The 19,314-nt window shown below is 50.7% G+C and overlaps 1 protein-coding gene across 3 annotated transcripts in view; it reads right to left on the bottom strand.

Moving 5' to 3' along the window:
- Nucleotides 1-19,314, bottom strand: part of SLC36A1 (solute carrier family 36 member 1) — a 54,277-nt gene that overhangs the window by 16,184 nt on the left and 18,779 nt on the right. For 2 of the 3 annotated variants that reach the window (XM_075541845.1, XM_075541846.1), the window contains exons 3-9: nt 12,067-12,157; nt 11,071-11,159; nt 9,607-9,702; nt 7,808-7,892; nt 6,866-7,084; nt 5,056-5,154; nt 2,040-2,206 (exon numbers count right to left, since the gene is read on the bottom strand). In XM_075541845.1, the coding sequence (XP_075397960.1) occupies nt 2,040-2,206; nt 5,056-5,154; nt 6,866-7,084; nt 7,808-7,892; nt 9,607-9,702; nt 11,071-11,159; nt 12,067-12,157 (846 nt within the window). Of the gene's footprint in view, nt 1-2,039; nt 2,207-3,338; nt 3,452-5,055; nt 5,155-6,865; nt 7,085-7,807; nt 7,893-9,606; nt 9,703-11,070; nt 11,160-12,066; nt 12,158-19,314 lie in introns of those variants that run through there. The other variant, XM_075541847.1, reaches the window with a different exon arrangement.

Raw genomic sequence — 19,314 nt, 5'->3', positions numbered from 1 at the left:
CGCTGCTATCAAAAATAGACACTGGAGGGACGGCGACAGAATGGCTATTTCTGAAAATGAGGGGCTGTTCCTACACCCCTCCCCCGGGGTTGACCACACAGCCAACTTGGTCTCCAGGCCCCCGCTGATTAAGGCAGCTGGCACTAATTGTAGGTACACTGCTTATATATAGTTCCTCGATTTCTCCAGCCCATCTGCACCCAACGTCTCCCTGCTCAGTGCTCTGGACTCCCCACGCCAGCACTCAGCAAGCGTCTCCGTGTCTGCTGACAGCTGCTCTCCGCGCGGAATCTTCATCTCGCAAACAGAATGCTTCCTCGGGCCATGCCCGAGCACGGCAGCCATTCTGTGTTTCCTTAGAGGGCCTCTACCAATGGTTCCTGGCAGCGAGGCGCAAAGGGCTCCCAAAGCCCTGTCCTTCACACTACACCTGCGAGTGCCCAGGTCAGACACCGCAGGGGCCAAACCAAGTCTCGCCTGCTGTCTCTTGTGTTTTCCAGCCTCCGTGGACTGGCTGAAGGTGAGTGCCCTGCACGCTTGGTCTTTCCGAAGTCAGGATCTCCAGGGAGAAATGGCTAATCACTTAGCTACACCCAAACCATTTAGCTTCGTGGTGACTCTTGGGCTGATAACCTCAAGATCTACAGTTTGAAACCAACCACTCCCGGGGAGGCTTTCTACTCCCATAAAGAGTTACAGTCTTGGAAACTCACAGGGGCAGGTCCACCCTGTTCTGCTGGTGGTGGTAGGTGCTATTGAGTCGGTTCTGACCCATAGCAACCTATACACAATAGAACAAAACACTGCTAGACCCCAGGCCATCCCCCTAATTGTCCTATGCTTCATCCCATGGCTGCAGCCACGGCATCCTATAGGGTCACTGTGAGTCGACACCGACACTATGGCAGTGAGTGAACACACAGCAAGTGTCACGCAGCAGCCGACTGATCCATGGCCTCGCCTGTAAGGCAGGGAGTCTTTCTCTTGCAGAGCATGTGGTCTCTGTGGGATCCAGAGGAAGAAGGGGCTCCACCCGTGCCCAGGAGAGAGAACTAAGGCAGTGTGAGGTGCCACGCAGCTAGAAGGTGGTGGAGCCAGCCTTCGAAACCAAGGCAAGGCCTCCCTCCCTGCCACCCTGCTGCCCCACCTCTAAACTGCTTCACAGTCTCCCAGCTTACTCCTCCTGCTCTTCCAAAACTCATGCCCCCTGCGGCAGCATGGTGCGCCGGCTCTGTGGTGGATGCTGGGAGAGCCAGGGGCTCACAGTTAGGGAGGGCTCCAAAGGAGGTGATGCAACACAGTGGGGTGAGAATTAGTGCAGGAGGCTATGGTGCCACAGGAGCACAAAGAAGGCGCATCAAACCCAGACGTGTGTGTGTGTGTGCGTGTGTGTGCATGCATGTGCGCGCGCGCGCGCGTGTGTGTGTGTGTGTGTGTGTAAAATGTCTCACAAAGCATGAGTAAAGATAAGCCCTGTCCTGGCTGAGTCAGAACAGCATGGGGCAGGGCTAGGACAGGAAAGGCCCGGACAGCCGAGGTGAAGGTTTTGCGTTAATTTAGAAGCAAAGGGAAGCTTTGGAAGGGGTTTACATGGGGAGGCGCTTGGTGACATGAGGGCAGTGAAGTAGAGAACAGTTCAGATGAGAGAAGACCAGCCAGTGGGCAGAGTGCGGAGGGGCGGGCTTGGGAGGGAATTAGGTAACACGTTAGCCACGGCAGTTTGGAAGGTCAGATAGGAGGCTGGGGGGCAGTGAGTGCGTGAGCGGGCGGAACGACTCGGAACCTGGGGCCGAGCATGGCTGTGCGACCTGAAGAAGGCGTTGCTTTTACCGGACCCCGTGTGAGGCATCGCTGACTGGTGTACCTGGTGAGGCATCGCTGACCAGTGTACCTGGTGTTGTGCATGGTTTGTTTTAACAATAATAACACTGTTTTAGAGAGGGGGGGGGGAGAGAATGAGGGGAAACCTCCCTCTTAGCATCTATTACTTTTAAAATACCCTCCACTGCTCCCAGGCACCCCTTCCTGCCCCGACGTACCAGCAGTTGGGCAGGTTCAGGGTGATGCTGCCTTGGATGTTGGCTCCAAACTGCAGGTAGCCCAGCGAGCCCAGGCTGATGTAGAGGATGGTGATGATGCCCATCCCCCCGTACAGGATGAGGGGGAACTTGCGGGGATCCTTCATCTTATTCTCCAGGGGCAGAACCTGTGTGAGACGACAGTCAGGGAAAGGACAACCACAGAAAGTGAGCACGTCTGTCCTTTATCAGTCAGACCAACACTCCGAACTCGTTTTGTTTTGTGGGATTTACATAATCTTGTGTCAACTTGAGTCAACTAAGAGTGAAGGGGTGGAGTTTAGCCTGTCAATCAGGTTACAGCTTGATGACCTCATCTGGAGGCGTGACAGAGATAAATAGCTCACTGGAGGTGTCTCTCTCTCTCTCTCTCTCTCTCTCTCTCTCTCTCTCTCTCTGACTTCCCTTTCCTGCTGTTGAGACAGAGAGCTGGAGGAGCCATGTGGAGACCTGCGTTAGTGCTGAAATGCTTCCACTGCCACTGGATCCACAAGACTTTCCACCCACTGGCTTGTGATCTTCTTGCATTCAGCATCATTCCATGTGATGCGTGAGTTTGAAGAGAACTGTATAGATTGGTATCAGACATATGGGTAAATATCAGACTTATGGACTTGATCTGGACTGGTCTGGGATGTTTTCTTAATACGCAATTACTCTTCATATAAAGCTCTTTCTTATAATACATATGAATGCCTTTGAATTTGGTTCTCTAGTCTACCTGGACTAACACAGGGCCTGAGAGGCTGCAGTGGCAGAGGCTGCTGTACCAACTGGGGGCCATGCTAACCTGTGCAGGGAATAAGAAATGCAGGCCCCAGAAAGGATGCAGAAGAGGTGGGCACCAAGACAGACCGGTTCAGCTTCTTAGTGAGAGCATGGAGTGGGGCAGAGGTGGGGGCAAGGCCCGGAATTGGTGGGCCTTTATAGGTGCCTCAGACTCAGCCCCACAGCGCAGCCTGATTGCCGAAGCCCTCGTCCCCACAGCAGAGTCTCACGGTCACAGCCCCAGTCCAAATCACAGAGCGCCATGCTTCCTTCCTCTCACAGAGACCAATCATTCACCTTAGCTCAAAGGAAACCCCAAACCTATCCTCCTACAGGCTAAGGTCGCAGTGCCCCTCCACAGGGTCTCCGAGGCTGTGAGTCCCTGTAAAAGCCACATCCTTCTTTTGTGGAACAGGTGATGGGTGCTAGCTAGCAGTCACATGCTTCCATTCCTGGGCCACGAGGGCCCCGACAAGAAAAAGGCTGGTGGCAGGGTTCTCACCTGGCTCTGGTGCCGCTGACTAGAGACTGCATGGCAGGGCAAAGTCTCCTCCTCAAACTCCCTTTGGGCCGGTCGGTACACCTCCGCCCCTGCGTGCCTGCAGCTGAGAAGGAGCATGGTGTGTGCCGTCACACGGCTGCACACGGCTGGCACCTGGACCCGAGGGCCACGCAGCACCCCTATTCCACCTGCCCTGTTCCCCTCGCGCCCCTGCACCAGTACAAAGGTCTCCAGCTGCAGTTAATCCACACCTACTAGACGTTCGGACACTTCTCTATCAGTGTCCTTCCCACGGAGAGTACAAAGAGCCTGAGGCAGGGAGCACCTTTCCTCCGCAGCCAGCCCCAGGCTGCAGGAACTTCTTGTCAGCAGCATACCTACGCCTGGCCCTGCCAACCCTTCAGTCCAGCCCAAGGAGCCCAAGGAGCCCAAGGAGCGATGTCCCTTCTTATTGTGAAAAGAGAAAACGCAAAGAAGTCTAAACGGTTGTTTAGAGGATGACTCCGGTACCGAGCCCCGGCTACGGAGATGAAGCAAGAAGCACTCGGCACAGTGTTGTTAGGGGAAATGGATCGATTTGGCCAAACGGTCCTTAAGAACACGGGGTCCCTGACATCTTTCCACACTTACTCAACCGCCTCCTTGAAGCCCCTAGTACTTCAGACACACTACTCTCACTGCTGAGATAGAGACCCCGCAGCAGGAGAGCCATTTGCGTTTGTGAATTGGGGGAGTACCAAAGCACAGCCCCAAGAAAGAGCCGAGAGAAGGGCTGATTGTTCTCTGACCCATTGATGATTGACACCCAGCCTGGGTTACGGTTCACTCCAAAAGCCCTCCCCCCGCCCCCCACTCAGCGCCAGCATCTTCAGGACTGCCAAGGGGAGTCATCAGCTCCTGACCACCACCACCACCACAATTTTTTTAGTTGTCTGCCTCCTAGATGTCCACAGAGGTTTAAAAGATGACAGGGAAATGAAGAATGCCACAGCAGGAGGAGGGCGTCCTCACCTCCCCAGCCCCTGGCCCCCGGGCAGCAGAGCCAGCAACTGTCCTCAGAGAAAGGACTCTGGACGGTTATTATTAAAAATATAAACGCCATCAAATGTAGCACAACTGAGTGGTGGGTTCCTCTCTAGGGGGGAAGGGGTAGGCAAAGTCACAGCAGCAGTGGGGACAGTTGACTGCGTGACAGGCGGTTCATTTACACACAGAAAATACACCATAGCATGTGCCCGGGCAGAACGTTATGCACATTTATTGATTTAATGACAGAATCAATAATACCATGAATCAAAATAATTCGCTCATGCTTACCATGTGTCAAGAATGGGGCAGAGCATTCTACATAATATCAGCTCACTTCACCCCAGAATTTACTAATTACTAAGCTCCCTTTTCAGAAGCAGTCGAAGCTCAGAGAGGGTAAGTCGTGGCCCAAGGTCACATGGCTGCCGGCACTCTAGACTCTGCTTTCCTGATTGCCATGTCGGGTAGCTATTGCCCACACGCGAGACAGGCATTCAGCAGAGGGGTTTTTAAGGTAAACATTTAAGTTACCGACTTTATCTTCAGGAGGCAGAGATGGCATGTGTTGGGGGCCATCAAGTCTCAGGGGATCCCGGCTAAGAGCCTCGGCTCAGCATTTCTGGAAGCGGAGCTCCAGGAGCCTATGGCACCAAAGAAACTCCGTGTCGCAGCTCTTACCATGCCGATGCCTTCAAAGGCGAAAATGGCCGTGCCGAAGAAGAGCGGGTAGGTGTTCCAAGACGCAACCAAGGGGAGGCGGCTGGGGTTTGGGATGCTCTGAAAGAGAGCAACAGAAAACAACACGCTACACACAAAGTCTCGACTGGGACCCCAAATCGGCAGGTCAGGATTCGCTGAGGGAGAGGGACATACAAATTCGAGGTGTGGAAGTCTGGTCCTCTTTTTCCCCCTTCAAGAAAGGGGGAAAACCTTCTGTTTTGGTGGAAGACTCGCCCAAGGCTTTATATAATTCCAGGACTTCGAATCAATTGAAATGGTTTTAATGGGTTCAGTCATGGCTGACGAAGTAAAACTAGAGCAGACCTGAATTTTAAAAACGGGACAATCCAGAGTGCTGATAGAAATGGGAACAAAACATGGGTTGAATTTCTGTAGGGATGCATAGTGGGCCCTTGCGAGAGCACGATTCGTGACATTAGATTTCTGCCAAGACTGTAGAGGGTGGCACACGTTCTGAGCCTGGCAATGGGATGCCATCGCTGAGTCTGGCACAGTTGTTCTCAACCCTGCCAGTCCGGAGTTGGCAACTGTGCAACATCACCCTGCCCTTGCTGTCTAAGGGAGGTGATGTTTCCAACGGGCCTTGCGCCATAATCCTGCCTGTTTGCTCAGCATTCTGGATCACCCACATTTTAAAATGCAGGTCTTTTCCAGTGTTGCTTCGTTGGTTAGGATTGAATTGAAAATCAAGTTTAAAAAAAATACAAATGTTGGATGTTGTGCAAAAATGGCCACATTATTGTACTCATCTCTCAAGGGAAAAAAATCAAACTACAAAAAAATTTAACAAAGTTAATGAAAATGCTCCCAAACAAGTGAATAGCTAATTACCACACCCTTAACTATACCATAGAGTTTTATATACATTTAAAAAGTGAAATTGGAGTAAATCGTGCATAAAAATGGCTTATGAAATAATATGAAGGAATGTTTTTATCGTTCATATGTCAACTATGGTCACAACTATACGAACACACCACACAGACAAAGCAGGAAGAAAAAGTAGCACATTTTTAGATTACCTTTTTTTGTGTGTTTCTATCAATGAGTATGTGAAAAAATATTATCAATAGACACATGGATCATGTTTAAAAATAGCATAAGGAATTAAAAAATAAGTTAGGCATGTACACACACACACAACATATACAAACACACATACACACACAAAATCAAGACATACCACACCCTTAAGACCAGAAGCAAAGAGACTACTTTGAGGAGTACGGTGTGCCTGACCCAACCCATGCTATTTCAGTTGCGTCATCTGCATGTGGAAGTTGAACACTGAATAAGGAAGACTTAAGAAGAATGGATACATTCAAATTATGATGTTGGTGACAATCATTGAAAGTGCCATTGACGGCCAAAAGAAGCAACCCATCTGTCTAGAAGAAGTGCAGCCAGAGCGCTCCTAGAGGGAAGGATGGCGAGACTTCATCTTACATACTTTGGACGTGTTGTCAGGAGAGACCAGTGCCGGAAGGAGGACATCATGTTTGGCACAGTAGCGGGGCAGCACAGTGTTCCTGGGATCTAATGCAGAGAGACTGGGGATGCTGCTCCATGTCTGAGAGTTCACAGATCAGATCCCAACGCAGAGACTTAGCTGGCCCCACATATCAATAGTGTCAAGGTAGAAAAAGCCTAATTCACACAAAAGTAACGCCAGCCTATTCACGTTCCAATAGTTTTGCTCACTCCTTTGATTATGTCATGGGGATGGGACAAGAACCTGGGACCCTACCTGCATGATGAACTGGTAGATCATGACCAGGCTGACCAGCATGGTGACGTTGGCCAACAAGGAGAAGACGGACAGGGCGCGGAGGTTCCTGATGAAAACCAGCAGCACTAGGAAGGGCAGGAAGGCGATCATGTAGAGTCTTGAGTCCATGGTGGGTGTCAGAATCACTGTCTCATTGTTGTGGCAGTTGTTGGTGGTTCCATTGGCTGCTTCTATCACCTACCGCGAGGGGAAGGAGGGCAAAAGAGGAAAAGTCACTCAAGTGACAAAGGTGGTGGCCTCCCAGGGGAGGGAGTTCCTGAGTGGGGGCCTCCATTCCAGTGTGTAGGACAAGCCTCATGAACTTGGAGTTCTTCATGAACATCATTAGCAAGCCCACTTTCCGGGGTGGCCTTGACAATACCCTCCTCACAGACAGGAGGATGGATACAACACCTGACACTTTGGGAAGCCCTAGGTCAGTGGTGCTCCACTTTCCCAATGCTGAGACCCTTTAATACAGTTCCTCATGTTGTGGTGACCTCCAACCATGAAATTATTTTTGCTGCTATTCAAAACTGTAATTTTGCTATGAATCAGGCGACTCCTGGGAAAAGGGCATTCGACCCCCAAAGAGGTCGCAACCCACAGGTTGAGAACTGCTGGTTTAGGTCAACAAAAGAATTAAGATTGTACATAAAGCAGTGCGTTTTGCTCAATCCTCATCTGAAGACCTATGGTAGCAAAATTAGGACCTAGGGTCATGGCATTAGGAAGGTTGAGAACCACTGACCTAAACTGACATTCCAAACAGAAATCCCACTCATACTTGCCATTCTTCTCCCCTCTTTTTCTTCTTTCTCTCTCTCTCTCTCTCTCTCTCTCTCTCTCTCTCTCTCTCTCTCTCTCTCTCTCTCTCTCTCTCTCTCTCTCTCTCTTTCTCTCTCTCAAACAAGGGCCTACCTGTTTAAAGTTGTCAGCCAGGAATACGAAATACACACAGCAGAACCCCAGCTGAGTGACGATCAGGAAGAAGTCCACAATGTGCCTGAAATTGGGCGCGGAAGGAAGACAGAGCTCACTACAGAAGAGCAAGACTTGCAGAGGGACAGGTGTCTCTAACAGTGCTTTCCCCCAAGTCATCAGCGACCCTTCCTTCCCACCAAGTGAGCAGGACAAGTGCCCTGAGGGAGGAGTGTCTGCCCTGGGTGAAGCAGACACTCTCTGGGCGGTGTCTGAGGACCCCGTCGGGGCTGCTTATCTAGAAAGCTAGTGAGGAGCCCCGAGACTCGGATGAGCACTAGTGTACCACAGACCCCAGAACTACTCCCCAGCCCCTCCACCTCCTCCCCCTACGCACATGCCCGCCTCCCCACCTCACCCTGTATCTAAAGCTACAGGGAGCCTCCGTGGGAAAGACCAGGCGGTGGAACCCTTCCTGGTCTCCTTCAATAGCTCACATTCAAGAGTCAACCCACTCTCAGGGCAGCACACAGAAACAGATGTCCCCAAACAGGTGGCTCGGGGAGCCCTGCTACAACAACAGCTGCTACCAACCGAAAGGGCCATCCAAAGGGAATGACCATTCCTAATGGAACATCACACCGCAGTTAGACAGAGCAAGTTACGTCTCTGTGGGCTGGTAAAGAAGAAGGCTAAGACATTAAAGGGGGAGAAGAAAGCAAGTTGTAACCCAGCAGGCAAGCTGTGGGCAATTTGTGTAAAAAAACGACCCTGTGTGGGCATCTTTATATGGGGACGATTTCCAAAGAGAAATGCATGCTGCTGTGACTGGTATTTACTTTCAATTTTTATCTTTTGATCTTGTTTGCTTTTTTTTTTTTAAGTGAAGGTTTACTGAAGGGTGGAAGAGGACACGAGGCAAGAAGCACAAAGCAGAGGGCAGGAAAGAGAAAAGAAAGATCCGTTAACCAACTGAGGAGGTCACTGGCCATGAGTCTTCTCTCGGTCACAGAACATAATTTTGCGGGAAGAATTATGTAACCTGAGCCACCAAGTACCTTCCGGAACTACTAAGAGGAACTTGTCTGAGAAACAGTTTTAAAGCGGTTCAATTAAAGATTAAAAAAAAAAAGATACAGACCTGTATGACACTGATTCTCTATAACTAAATCAATTTCCCCAAGTAGGAGATGAAAACGATCGTTCCCTCCAGACGGCTGAAAAATGACCACAGAGCGATGCCCGGGCACTGCTCGCTTCCTAAGGCAGCTCTCGCTCTTGTTCCAGCTCAGCCCACCTCCTCCTGGAAGCCGTGCCTGCTGCTGCCCGGAGGCCCACCCTAAAGCACCCTTAGAGACAAGATCATCTTGAAGGGCCCTCCTGCTCAGGGCCCAGAATGCGTCCCCTGAGACTCCGTTCTTGCTGCTTTGTATGACCAGTCTCTTGGCTGGCTCTAGCCTTAGATGGACTCCATGGTTCTGGGGACCAGTATTTGACCTTGGGAATCCGCCCGACCCTATCACGCTGGGTCCTTTGTGAGCAAGGGACACCAGGAAAACACAGTTGCTGGTTCGAGAGGGTTGGAGCCAGAGTGGCCAGGCTCTCCATTTTATCGACGAGGACACAGAGGCCCAGAGAAGAGCAGGATCGCGGACATAAGTTACTAACTGTAGAGGGGAACTAGGCTGGAGGCCACTGACCCAACCTGTCCATCGCCCACTATTGCTTATGTCGCCGGCCCCCATCTGATGGCCTCCACACAGGGAGGCCCTTGGAAAATGAAAGAGGAGAGTGCTTACCTTCCCCAGTGGGCATGGTTCCGGAGCCAGGAGATGGGGCTGGATTCCAGTCCATACATCACTGTGTCCCCATAGTCCACAAAGGGCTTGTTGTGCCTGGCAAAGGGGAGGGAGAGGGGAAGGCAGGGTGGGTGGGTGAGACCACAGCAGAAAGCCCCTGGAGACACCACCGGGGCCCTGGAGCTTGGTGGGATTTCAGGACCCCAAGTGTGGTGTCAACGGGTCACTTACTTCTATTCTTTTTATTTTAATCATTGGGGCTCTTACAACGCCTCTAACATTCCACACATCCGTCGTATCAGGCGTATTTGTACATACGTTGCCATCATCATTTTCTAAACATCTACTTTCTATTTGAACCCTTAGTATCAGCTCCTCTATTTTCCCTCCCTCCCCTCACTCCCAACCTCTTTACCCCTTAAATTATGATGATTTCTAATTATTTATTTTATTTATAAATCTTTTAAAGAATAAATTTATGAGTGTTTATTATTATAAATTATTATTAATAATAAATTATTATTTTCATATCTCACACTGTCTATCTTTACCCATGTTTCTATTGTTCATCCCCCCTGGGGAGGGGATTATGTCTTGATTAGTGTGATCGGTTCTCCCTTCCTCCCCTCCTCCCCCCACCTTCCCCTGCCCTCCTGGTATCCCTACTCCCATTTCTGTTCCTGAGGGGTTTATCTGACCTGGATTCCATGTGTGGTGAGCTCTTCTCTGCACCAGTGTACATGCTCCTCCGGTCTAGTCAGAACTAAGAGGCAGAACTGGGGTCATGATAGAGGAGGGTGGGTAAAATGAGGAGCTGCTGCCAGGGGCTTAAGTGGAGAGCAAATGTTTTGACAATGGTGAGGGCAGTGAATGTGCAAATGTGCTTTACACAATTTATGTATGTATGGATTCTTATAAGAGCTGTATGAGCCCCTAATGAAACAGTTTTTTTAAAAATAAGCCAGAGGAATAGTGTGTGTTTTCTCGGTGCTATACTGCACCTGGTTGACTCATCCTTTCCTTGTGACCCTTCTGTGAGATGTCCTATTATCTACAGATGGGTTTCAGGTCTCTGCTCCATCCCCCCTCATTCTCAACAATATTTTTTGTTTGTTTGTTTGCTTGTTTTGAGTCTTCTGGTGTCTGTTACCTGATCTCATTGACACCTCAGGCCCACACACCCTTATTTCTATTCTAATTCACCATCTGGCAGAAGCACTTCAATGGGCGCAGGTGCTACCAGCTGCACACAATCAGAATGTGGTCCCCAGCTGCTGGCTTTTTGCAGGTAACAAGCCAGACAAGAAGACACAAGGAAACTCCCCCAGGGAAAGGGAGTGCTCTGACACTGAGCAGTGCCTCCCTCGGGCTGCTGCGGGGATTCTGAGAGACCCTTCTGCACAAACGGTCCCTCTTGGCGCTGGGGAGGTTGGTGCGGCTGACAAGGTGGCTTGGAGGACTCACCTGTGGCAGAAGTGGTGAGCACATTTCACCAGGATGCCCATGCAGTGCACGGCCACGATGCCCATCAACAGCAAGCTGAGGGGGCCCATCTGGGAACAGCAGGGGAAGAGACAAACAGACGGAGGTTGAGCTGAGCCCAAGGGGGCTGGAACTTTCCAGCGATTAAAAGGAGCCATTTCTAGGGACAGGCTTTCCAGACACACCATTGTTCTGTACTGTCGCACCCTCCAGCAGGCTTTCCACGGCAAGGAAGCCCCGTGTGGCAGAGTAGAAGTGCCTGGGAGGGTTTCCTGGGCTGTAATCTCTACAGAAGCCAAGAGCAGGGTCTATTCCCACAGAAAACCACCGAGCTTGCGATTCACAGCCCAGTGCTCAGGGTCTGTGCCGGCCGGTACCTCTGGCTGCACAGCATCGGAAGGCAAACTCTCTCTGAACTTAGCATGCCGTCAAGAGAAGCCTGGCCCGAAGCTGTGCGCAGGCCCCAGTGGCTCAGGAAGAAGACAGGGTGAGGGAGGGGTGTGGGGAGGAGCAAGGTCAACAAAGACAGCGCCCAGCACCTCGGAGCCATGGCCCAAGCTAAGGGGACTGGGACGCCTCTGGACAGGCAGCATTGGTTCTCGTGGGAGGGGGATTTTAAAAAGAAGTAGGATTCTCAAAGTCGGCTGTTTGAGGCCGGGCAGACTAGAAAGCAGATAGATGTGTGACTGAAACATGAACATTACTGGTAAGTACTTTCTCCTGCCATGGAGGCCTGAACCCATGACTGTGTGTTCACGGATGGATATTCAGAGTCTACAACAGCGCTGGGCACGTAGGAGGCCCTCAATGCCTATCTTTAGATGAACGAATGTCTAAATGTTCCTTCACCCCAACTCCATTAAGAACAAAGGCTTCCCATTTTATAGTGTTTTAGGTGAATTTAAAACAAAAACAAAAAGAAGGAAATTGTCTCCTACACCATGCCACCTCCCTTCCCTTGCTGACGGCGCTCCTTACCAAAATGCCTGCATTTTTCACCGCCAGAGGGAGCCCCAGGAGTCCGGTGCCAATGTTGCCTTTCAGCAGGTGGATCAACGTCTGGAACCATCTAGCATGGAAAGGAGTTAGGCAAGCGAAACGTTATCAGCATTCACAGGTAGCGTTTATTGAACACTTGGCGTTCAGTGCTCTTAAACGTGGTCTCAGTGTATTTCTACAACCGCCTCTGAGCGTGGACATATGTCTGAAGAAGCAACCTGCTCAACGCCACATCGCATCCCTACTAGGCAGGTGAAGGCGGACTCAACCCCAGGCAGGCTGACCCCACAGTGCACCCACGCCGGAACCCTCTCCTAGCACCCACGCCGGAAGCCTCCACTCCCTGTGGCTTCTCCAAAAGCCCCTGCACTCGTGGGAGAGGAGGCCCAAGGGCACTCCAGCCTTCCGTTCGGCACTGTCTGGGCGGAGTTCTAGCCACTGTGGAGACTCAGACCCAAACTGTGACTGAGGAGGCAAGCTCGCCTAAGGAGGGCCAGCGCCGGGAGTAGAGCGGTGGGTCTCACCCTTCCTCATGCCGCCACCCTTTCATACAGTTCCTCAGGGTGTGGTGACCCCCCCCCCACTGTAACATTATTTTCATTGCTACTTCATAACTCTAATTTTGCTACTGTATCAGGTAACTATCTGATATGCAGGCTATATTTTCATTGTTATAAATTAAACATCATTAAAACATAGTGATTAATCACAAAGACAATATGTAATTATATATTGTGAAATACTTATTTCTAATGACAAATAAATGAAATGTTGTCTTGAAGCATGGTGTAGCATGGGTAACAGTCTTCAAGCTCGGTACTCTCATGTGGACAAACCCGCCTGGAGACAAATAGAGGAGAAGTGTCTTGGTTCCTAAGACCATTGGAAATACGTGTTTTCCAATGGTCTTAGGCGACCCTTGTGAAAAGGTCGTTCGAGCCCCAAAGGGGTCTCGACCCACAGATTGAGAACCACTGGATGAGAGGATACCAGCGGCCATGAAACATCAAGCTCTTAAACGCTGTAACAGAAAGTTCTATTCAAAGTAAACAGAGCAGAAGCCATACGACATCACAAAGGACCAGAAGTCCCCGAGGTGGTGGGGGGGCACCCACATTTTAAAAAGTCCTATGCCATAGAGCCCCAGGCTTAGAGAAGCCATGTGGAGGCAGTCACCTCCTGCATCCTTCTGCCCATAGGTCAGGCCGTTTTTGTCTTTTGTCTATTTATATACCCTGTGCTCACCAAACCACAACCGTGAAACCCCATCCCCCCCACCCCCACCCCCCGCTGAGTTTCCACACTGATGTTTCATTCAGTAAATACCGTCTCCTGGGCGTGAGGCATTGTGTTGGCTGCAGTGGTGGGCAAGCCTACGAATCAGGCATAGATCTCTCAAAAGGAAGAATGGCACAAGGGCATGGACAGTCACATCAGCAATCACACGGGGTGCAAAAACCCTTTATTATAAGAAGAACCCAGGTACCCGTGTCCAGGGAGAAGGCAGCCAGGGGAGGCCTCCCAGGAGAGGAGAGACCAGTGGGGGCCAGAGCAGGGCCCAGCAGCATGGGGAAGGGGACCCTCTAGAGCAGTGGTTCTCAACCTTCCCAATGCCATGACGCTTTCACACAGTTCCTCACGTGGTGGTGAGCCCCAACCATGAAATTATTTTCGTTGCTACTTCATAACTATAATTTTGAATCAGGAAACCCCTGTGAAAGGGTTGTTTGACCCCCAGAGGGGTCGCGACCCACAGGTTGAGAACCCCTGCTCTATAGTAAGGCATACATGAGACTGAGTACGTGGCCTGGTCCGGGGACGGGGCATGAGAAGGCGGCACCAGCTAACGCCCACCCGAAAGCAGCAGTCCCAGCCATCACATTCGGGCTGAGCGCATGAAATGCTTGACCAAATTCAGTAGGCGGCTTTTTCAGTTGATCATTGGTACAGCCCGCAAATGATGTTATAAATACCCACACGGCCCTTGGCAGAGAAAACGTTTCCCCATGTCTGGCTTAGTGGCTGCCCAGGTGGGCAAGGGATGCCCATTTTCTCCTGTAGGGATGGGGACTGTGTTAGGCAGGGTTTTCGAGATAAACAAAACCAGGACATTTATGAATAGATATATACACACATACATGTATGGATATATATATTAAATATATATATATGGATAGGTTTATACAGTGAGAAGGAATATGACAGCTAATTAGTCCACCCAGCAGTACAGAGGGCTCAGTTCAACTCACTTCTGTGGAACAGTAACTATACTGGAAATCCTTCAACTCACATAGGCTGCAGGGTCCAAGGTCAAGGAAGCAGACAGCAGAGTCCTCCGTGGGACAAGGGAAGCAGAGTCTGCCCACAGGCAGCAAGCAGCAGGGTGGGTCACCAGCAGTCTGTAACTTGGGAGCTTAGCAAAGCAGGCCCCATGGGATATTAAATGCAAGCAATGCAAAGGCGACAGGATACACCAGCCTCAAGCTCAAGTGAGATACACTAGCAGTGTGGCAAAACAGCCTCAAGCTCTAGCTATATGATCCATGGGTTTGTCTGGCCCACAGGCAGTGTAGCTCACAGGTTGAGGCAGAGAACTAGCTACAGCAGCAGCACGCATGCTCAGCAAGCTCCACTCACCAGAAAGCAAGGGAGAGAAGGGCAGGCCTTGCTGAGCCATTTATCTCATTGCCCTCCAATCAAACTGCGACCTGATTAATCCCACACATTCCTATTGGCCAGGTTGGCAAAATAAACCTACCTATGATAGGAACTCATCAGAAGACTGAGAGCCAGGGAGTGGTCTCACCTTCAGAGTTTCCTACCCTTGGTTTCCTCGGGGAGGATGGGACGTGGTCAAACACAGTGCTGCTTTGCCCGCAAGCAGACTCGCTCACGGTTTTTTGCTCTGGCGCAGTCTAGAAATTCTTTGGCACAAAGCCCCTAAATCCCTCATAATGTAAACATACATCTCTGAAAGCCACAATTCTTTTTTTTTTTTTCACAATTCTTATTACTCGTAAAGGCGATCAGTCTGAGCCCTGGTGGTGTAGTGGTAACACGTTAGACTACTAATCACAAGGTCAACAGTTCAAAACCACCAGCTTTGTACTGCCATAAAGTGTTACAGTTTTGGACACCCACAGGAGCAATCCTACATTGTCCATCAGTCAGCATGGACTCGAGGGTAAGGAGTTTGGTTCCCTCCCCCCCCAACCCCAGGGAAAGGAGTTCTGGTGGCGTAGTGGGTCACACTTTGGGCTGGTAACTGCAAGGTGAGCAGTTTGAAACCAGCAGCTGCTCCCTGCAAGAAAAATGAGGTTTCTTCCTCCTAGAAAGAGTTAGTTCCAGTCTTGGAAGCCACAGGGCGCAGTTCTAGCCTGCTCTACAGCTGACATGGACGGAGCGGACTCGACAGTGGTGAGCTTTGATCTGTGTCTCGCGTTAGGATCTTCCGTTCTCGAGGCCTCTGCTGCCAGCAAGAAACCCGTTTGGCCTTCCTACTCTGCCCAACCTTTGCAGGAGCACGCAAGGAGAGCATTTCAGCTCAAGATGCAGCCACTGTACAGAAACTTACGCTGTTCCCTCCAAGCCCGGTTGTGCCTTTCATTATCACGAGCCAATGGCCAATCCGAACTGGCCAGGGCAGCAGCCTATCCAATGCCTACCTTGGCAAATGTTGTATCGACCTAAGGGCAAAGGTAAACCCACCTGTCGACCAGAGCCTCCAAAATATCTTTGAGCTTGGTTTTGTGCGTGACCAGGTCCCTCCAGCCCTGGTTCTGCCACAGGGCAATCCTTTCCCTCCTCTGGGGCTGGAAGGGGTGAAGATTCTCTCCAGGTGAGGGGCTGGACTAGGAAATGATATTGTCCATTAGTCCCTTCTGCTCCGAAATCGCAGGATCCTAAGTGATTGCCTCAAATTCCTCTTGTGCCATTGAGCATGTCCCGCTAGGACTACTCGACATGTCGGAGCCTCGCAAAAACCCACTCCAAGGATCCCAGAAGCAACCTACCCAGACTCTCTTTCTGAGAAGGCAAAAGTATGGGCTGGGGTCGGCGGGGCAGAAGACCCAGCGCATCTCTCATTGCTTTTATGCCCCGACGTCAGTACAGTCTTACACTTTTTCATCTCAGGATCCCTTGGAACACTTACAATCATTGAAGACCTGAGAATAGCTAGCTTTCTTCGTGTGATTGTATCTATTGCTACAAATATGCTGCCCTGAAAATCAAAGCTGGAAATGAGATTTTTTTAATTATAATTAAGAACAACAACAAAAGTCCATTACTTGCTACTACAAATAACAGATCGTTCCTGAAAGAATAAGTTCGTTCTCCAGACAAGCACAGGTGAGCAGCGTGGCCCTGCGGGGCTTTGGGTAGATCCCTGCAATGCCGTGCTTCGGGTGCAGGATGCCACCTCCTCTGTTTCTGCGCCCGTCGCGATGACGTGCGCTCCATAAGTCGCATGCGAAGAAACTGATATGTACTTAGAAGAGGAAGGAGAATTTTAGGAGGGTGATTTTTCTTCAGTACAATGCTCAAGTCGAGAGGCGGGCGTTTCTTAATGGCGGGGTACAAGATGGAACCTGAACTTTGCAGACTCAGTTACAATTAAGTCCACTGGCCACCTTGCTCTTTGAATGGACCTCTTGCCCAGCTTTCTACCGCCACACAGTGGCCATTCAGAAAATACTGACTTCATGAGTAATGAAGATCGCCAAACTGCTGATACCTCTCCTTACGTACCATCAAAAACACCACCGATGGAATCAGAGAAGTCGCCAGGCAGGGGGACGCACTCCGTGCTGGGTACGCAGGGTTTTCCTAGCTTCCACGTGGAAGCACGCATCCCAGGATGGCCAAAAATATCGCTGAATTTCTTAACGTCTGCCAAGGACTTGGGTTTGAAAAGCTTATAGAGTGCTGGTTAATTGTTCTTCTCATTAAACTAGTGATCCTTGAGATAAATATAGATACTTAGAGATATGTGATCTCAGCCAGTTCGGTTCACAACGCCATAAGCACTCAAGTGCCCTCCCTTGCGACAGCATCACTCGGTAGAAGTGCTTCATGGGCGCCTCCCATTGCGTCACGCCGGATATGAAGACTTGTACTGAGCGTGGAAGCGTCGTGAACTGGATAATGTATCTGCTTCGCTGCTGCCTCCTTGCCTGCTCCTTCCTTCCCTCGGCACGGCTGTGGCTGTGAAGAACGCTCATCTCTGCTCAGCCGCCGCGGGTGCAATTGTCACCGGGGAGAAACCACAGAGCGCCTGTCAGTGGAGCAGGAAAGCAGCTGTGGTCTCACAGGCTCCTGGCAAAGCTCTTGGGGACCTGGAGTGTGCAGGCCGCACTTTGAGCACTGCGGACCCAAGCATGGCAGCCGGCTGCTCAGGGGACAACCTGGAGCGGAACCGCAGAGGTTCATAAAGAGCGGCTCAGGCGTAGCACCGCACAGTGGCCAGAAGGAAAGCACACCCACTGTGGACAAGGAAACTGTCGCTCAAGCAGTCAGCAGCTGGACAAGCCAGCTTTTAGGAAATCACTTCACTAAGCACGCCATCGGGGACGGGTTCGATTGTCGCCCCCGCTGGCTTTTGCAGCAAGCCTGTCGCCTTAAGGTGACCTGGTCACCGGCATGGCTCTGCCACAGCAAATCGGGTAGCAGGGTTGGGAGGGATTCAGAAACTGACAAGAACCCAGCTCAGAAATGTCTCCCCAGTTTCACCCTCTAGGTGACCGAGGTTCCCTGGGTCCGCTCAAACCTTTATCTTAGGTGACACATCTCTTAAGTGAGTGCTTTTGGGAACCCCGCATCCCAGGCTGGACGTACTCGGCCAATCCTCTGGTTCCCCAGTGTGGCCTATCTCTGGTAGCCATTTGAGATGGGACTGCACTGCCTGCTATCAGTCATCTACCCTGTCCTACAATCTCAAGGGAGGAAGGGCCTTAACAATTAAGAATATCTTTTTAAAACAAAATCAAACCAAACTCACTGCTGTCATGTCCATTCTGACTCAGGGTGACCCTCTAGAGCACAGCCTAACTGCCCTGCACGTGTCCAGGCTGTCAGTCTTGATGGAAGCAGGCTGCCTTGTCGGTCTTCACAAGGCAACTAGCAGATTCGAAGTACCCTGTTGGCCAGCAGCGAGCTGCTTAACCACCGTGCCACTGAGGCTTCTTGGAATAGAGTACACCAGGAAGATGTCCCGATTCCCAAAACAGGCCCAAAGGAAGTGTCCTAACAAACCTCCCCCATCAACCCCAAACCCGTGGCCACTGAGTCCATTGTGACGTAGGAAAAGGTCACATGGTACCGAGCACGACAGCTGTGCCACATGCTTTTCTTCCACGGCGTCATTGGGTACATGCCCACCTTTAATGTTAGCTGTGGTCCAGCACAAACGGCTGTGCTACCCACAGACAAGAGAGAGGGCACACCTTTTCCTAAATCCCTGGGTGTCACAAATGATTGGTGCTCAACTGTGAATCTAGAGGGTAACGGTTCAAACCCACCCGTGGTGCTACAGAAGCAAGGTCTGGCAGTCTGCTTCTGAGGAAACAACGCCCAAGGAAACCCTGGGGCAGCTCTACGCTGTAATATCAGGTGGATGAGTGCACTTGCCAGCAACGGGCTTGGTTTGGTTTGGTTTGGTTTGGTGTGGTTTGGTACTAGCTGTCATGCCTGTTGCCACAGAGATTTACAGTTTCAGAACTCCTACACAGGGCTGCTCTGAGCCAGAACCAGTGTGATGGAGTGGATTTGGTTTTCTGGTTTGGAATCCCCCAGCAGGAAAGAGCCCTGTTAACCAAATGGTTGGTCCTTTGAACCCACCAGCTGCTCCGAGGTCGAAAGATGTGGCTATCTGACTCCAGTAAAGGTTTACACATGGGAACACTTATTTCCTAAGGGATTACTCCGAGTTGGAATTGACTTGATAGCAGTGAGTTTAGTCTTCGGTATCACCTGATATGAAACAAAAAAAATTGTGTGTGTGTGTGTGTGTGTGTGTGAGAGAGAGAGAGAGAGAGTGTGAGTGTGTGCTAACTTATCTGGGTTTGAGTTTCCGACAGGCTCAAATTTAAAATTTCAGACGCCGCACAGCAAGCTCTGTCTTGATGAGTCAATGCCAGAAAACGAGAAGGAGCCAAAACAGGAAGGGAAAGCATGGAGAGGGTTTCACAACAGCGAGCCTCGGTGACAGGGAAGCTGTCACAGCCTTCC

This window comes from Tenrec ecaudatus, chromosome 2 (genome assembly GCF_050624435.1).
Source record: "Tenrec ecaudatus isolate mTenEca1 chromosome 2, mTenEca1.hap1, whole genome shotgun sequence".
Lineage (NCBI taxonomy): Eukaryota > Metazoa > Chordata > Mammalia > Afrosoricida > Tenrecidae > Tenrec > Tenrec ecaudatus.
This window is presented reverse-complemented; position numbering and strand designations above follow the sequence as displayed.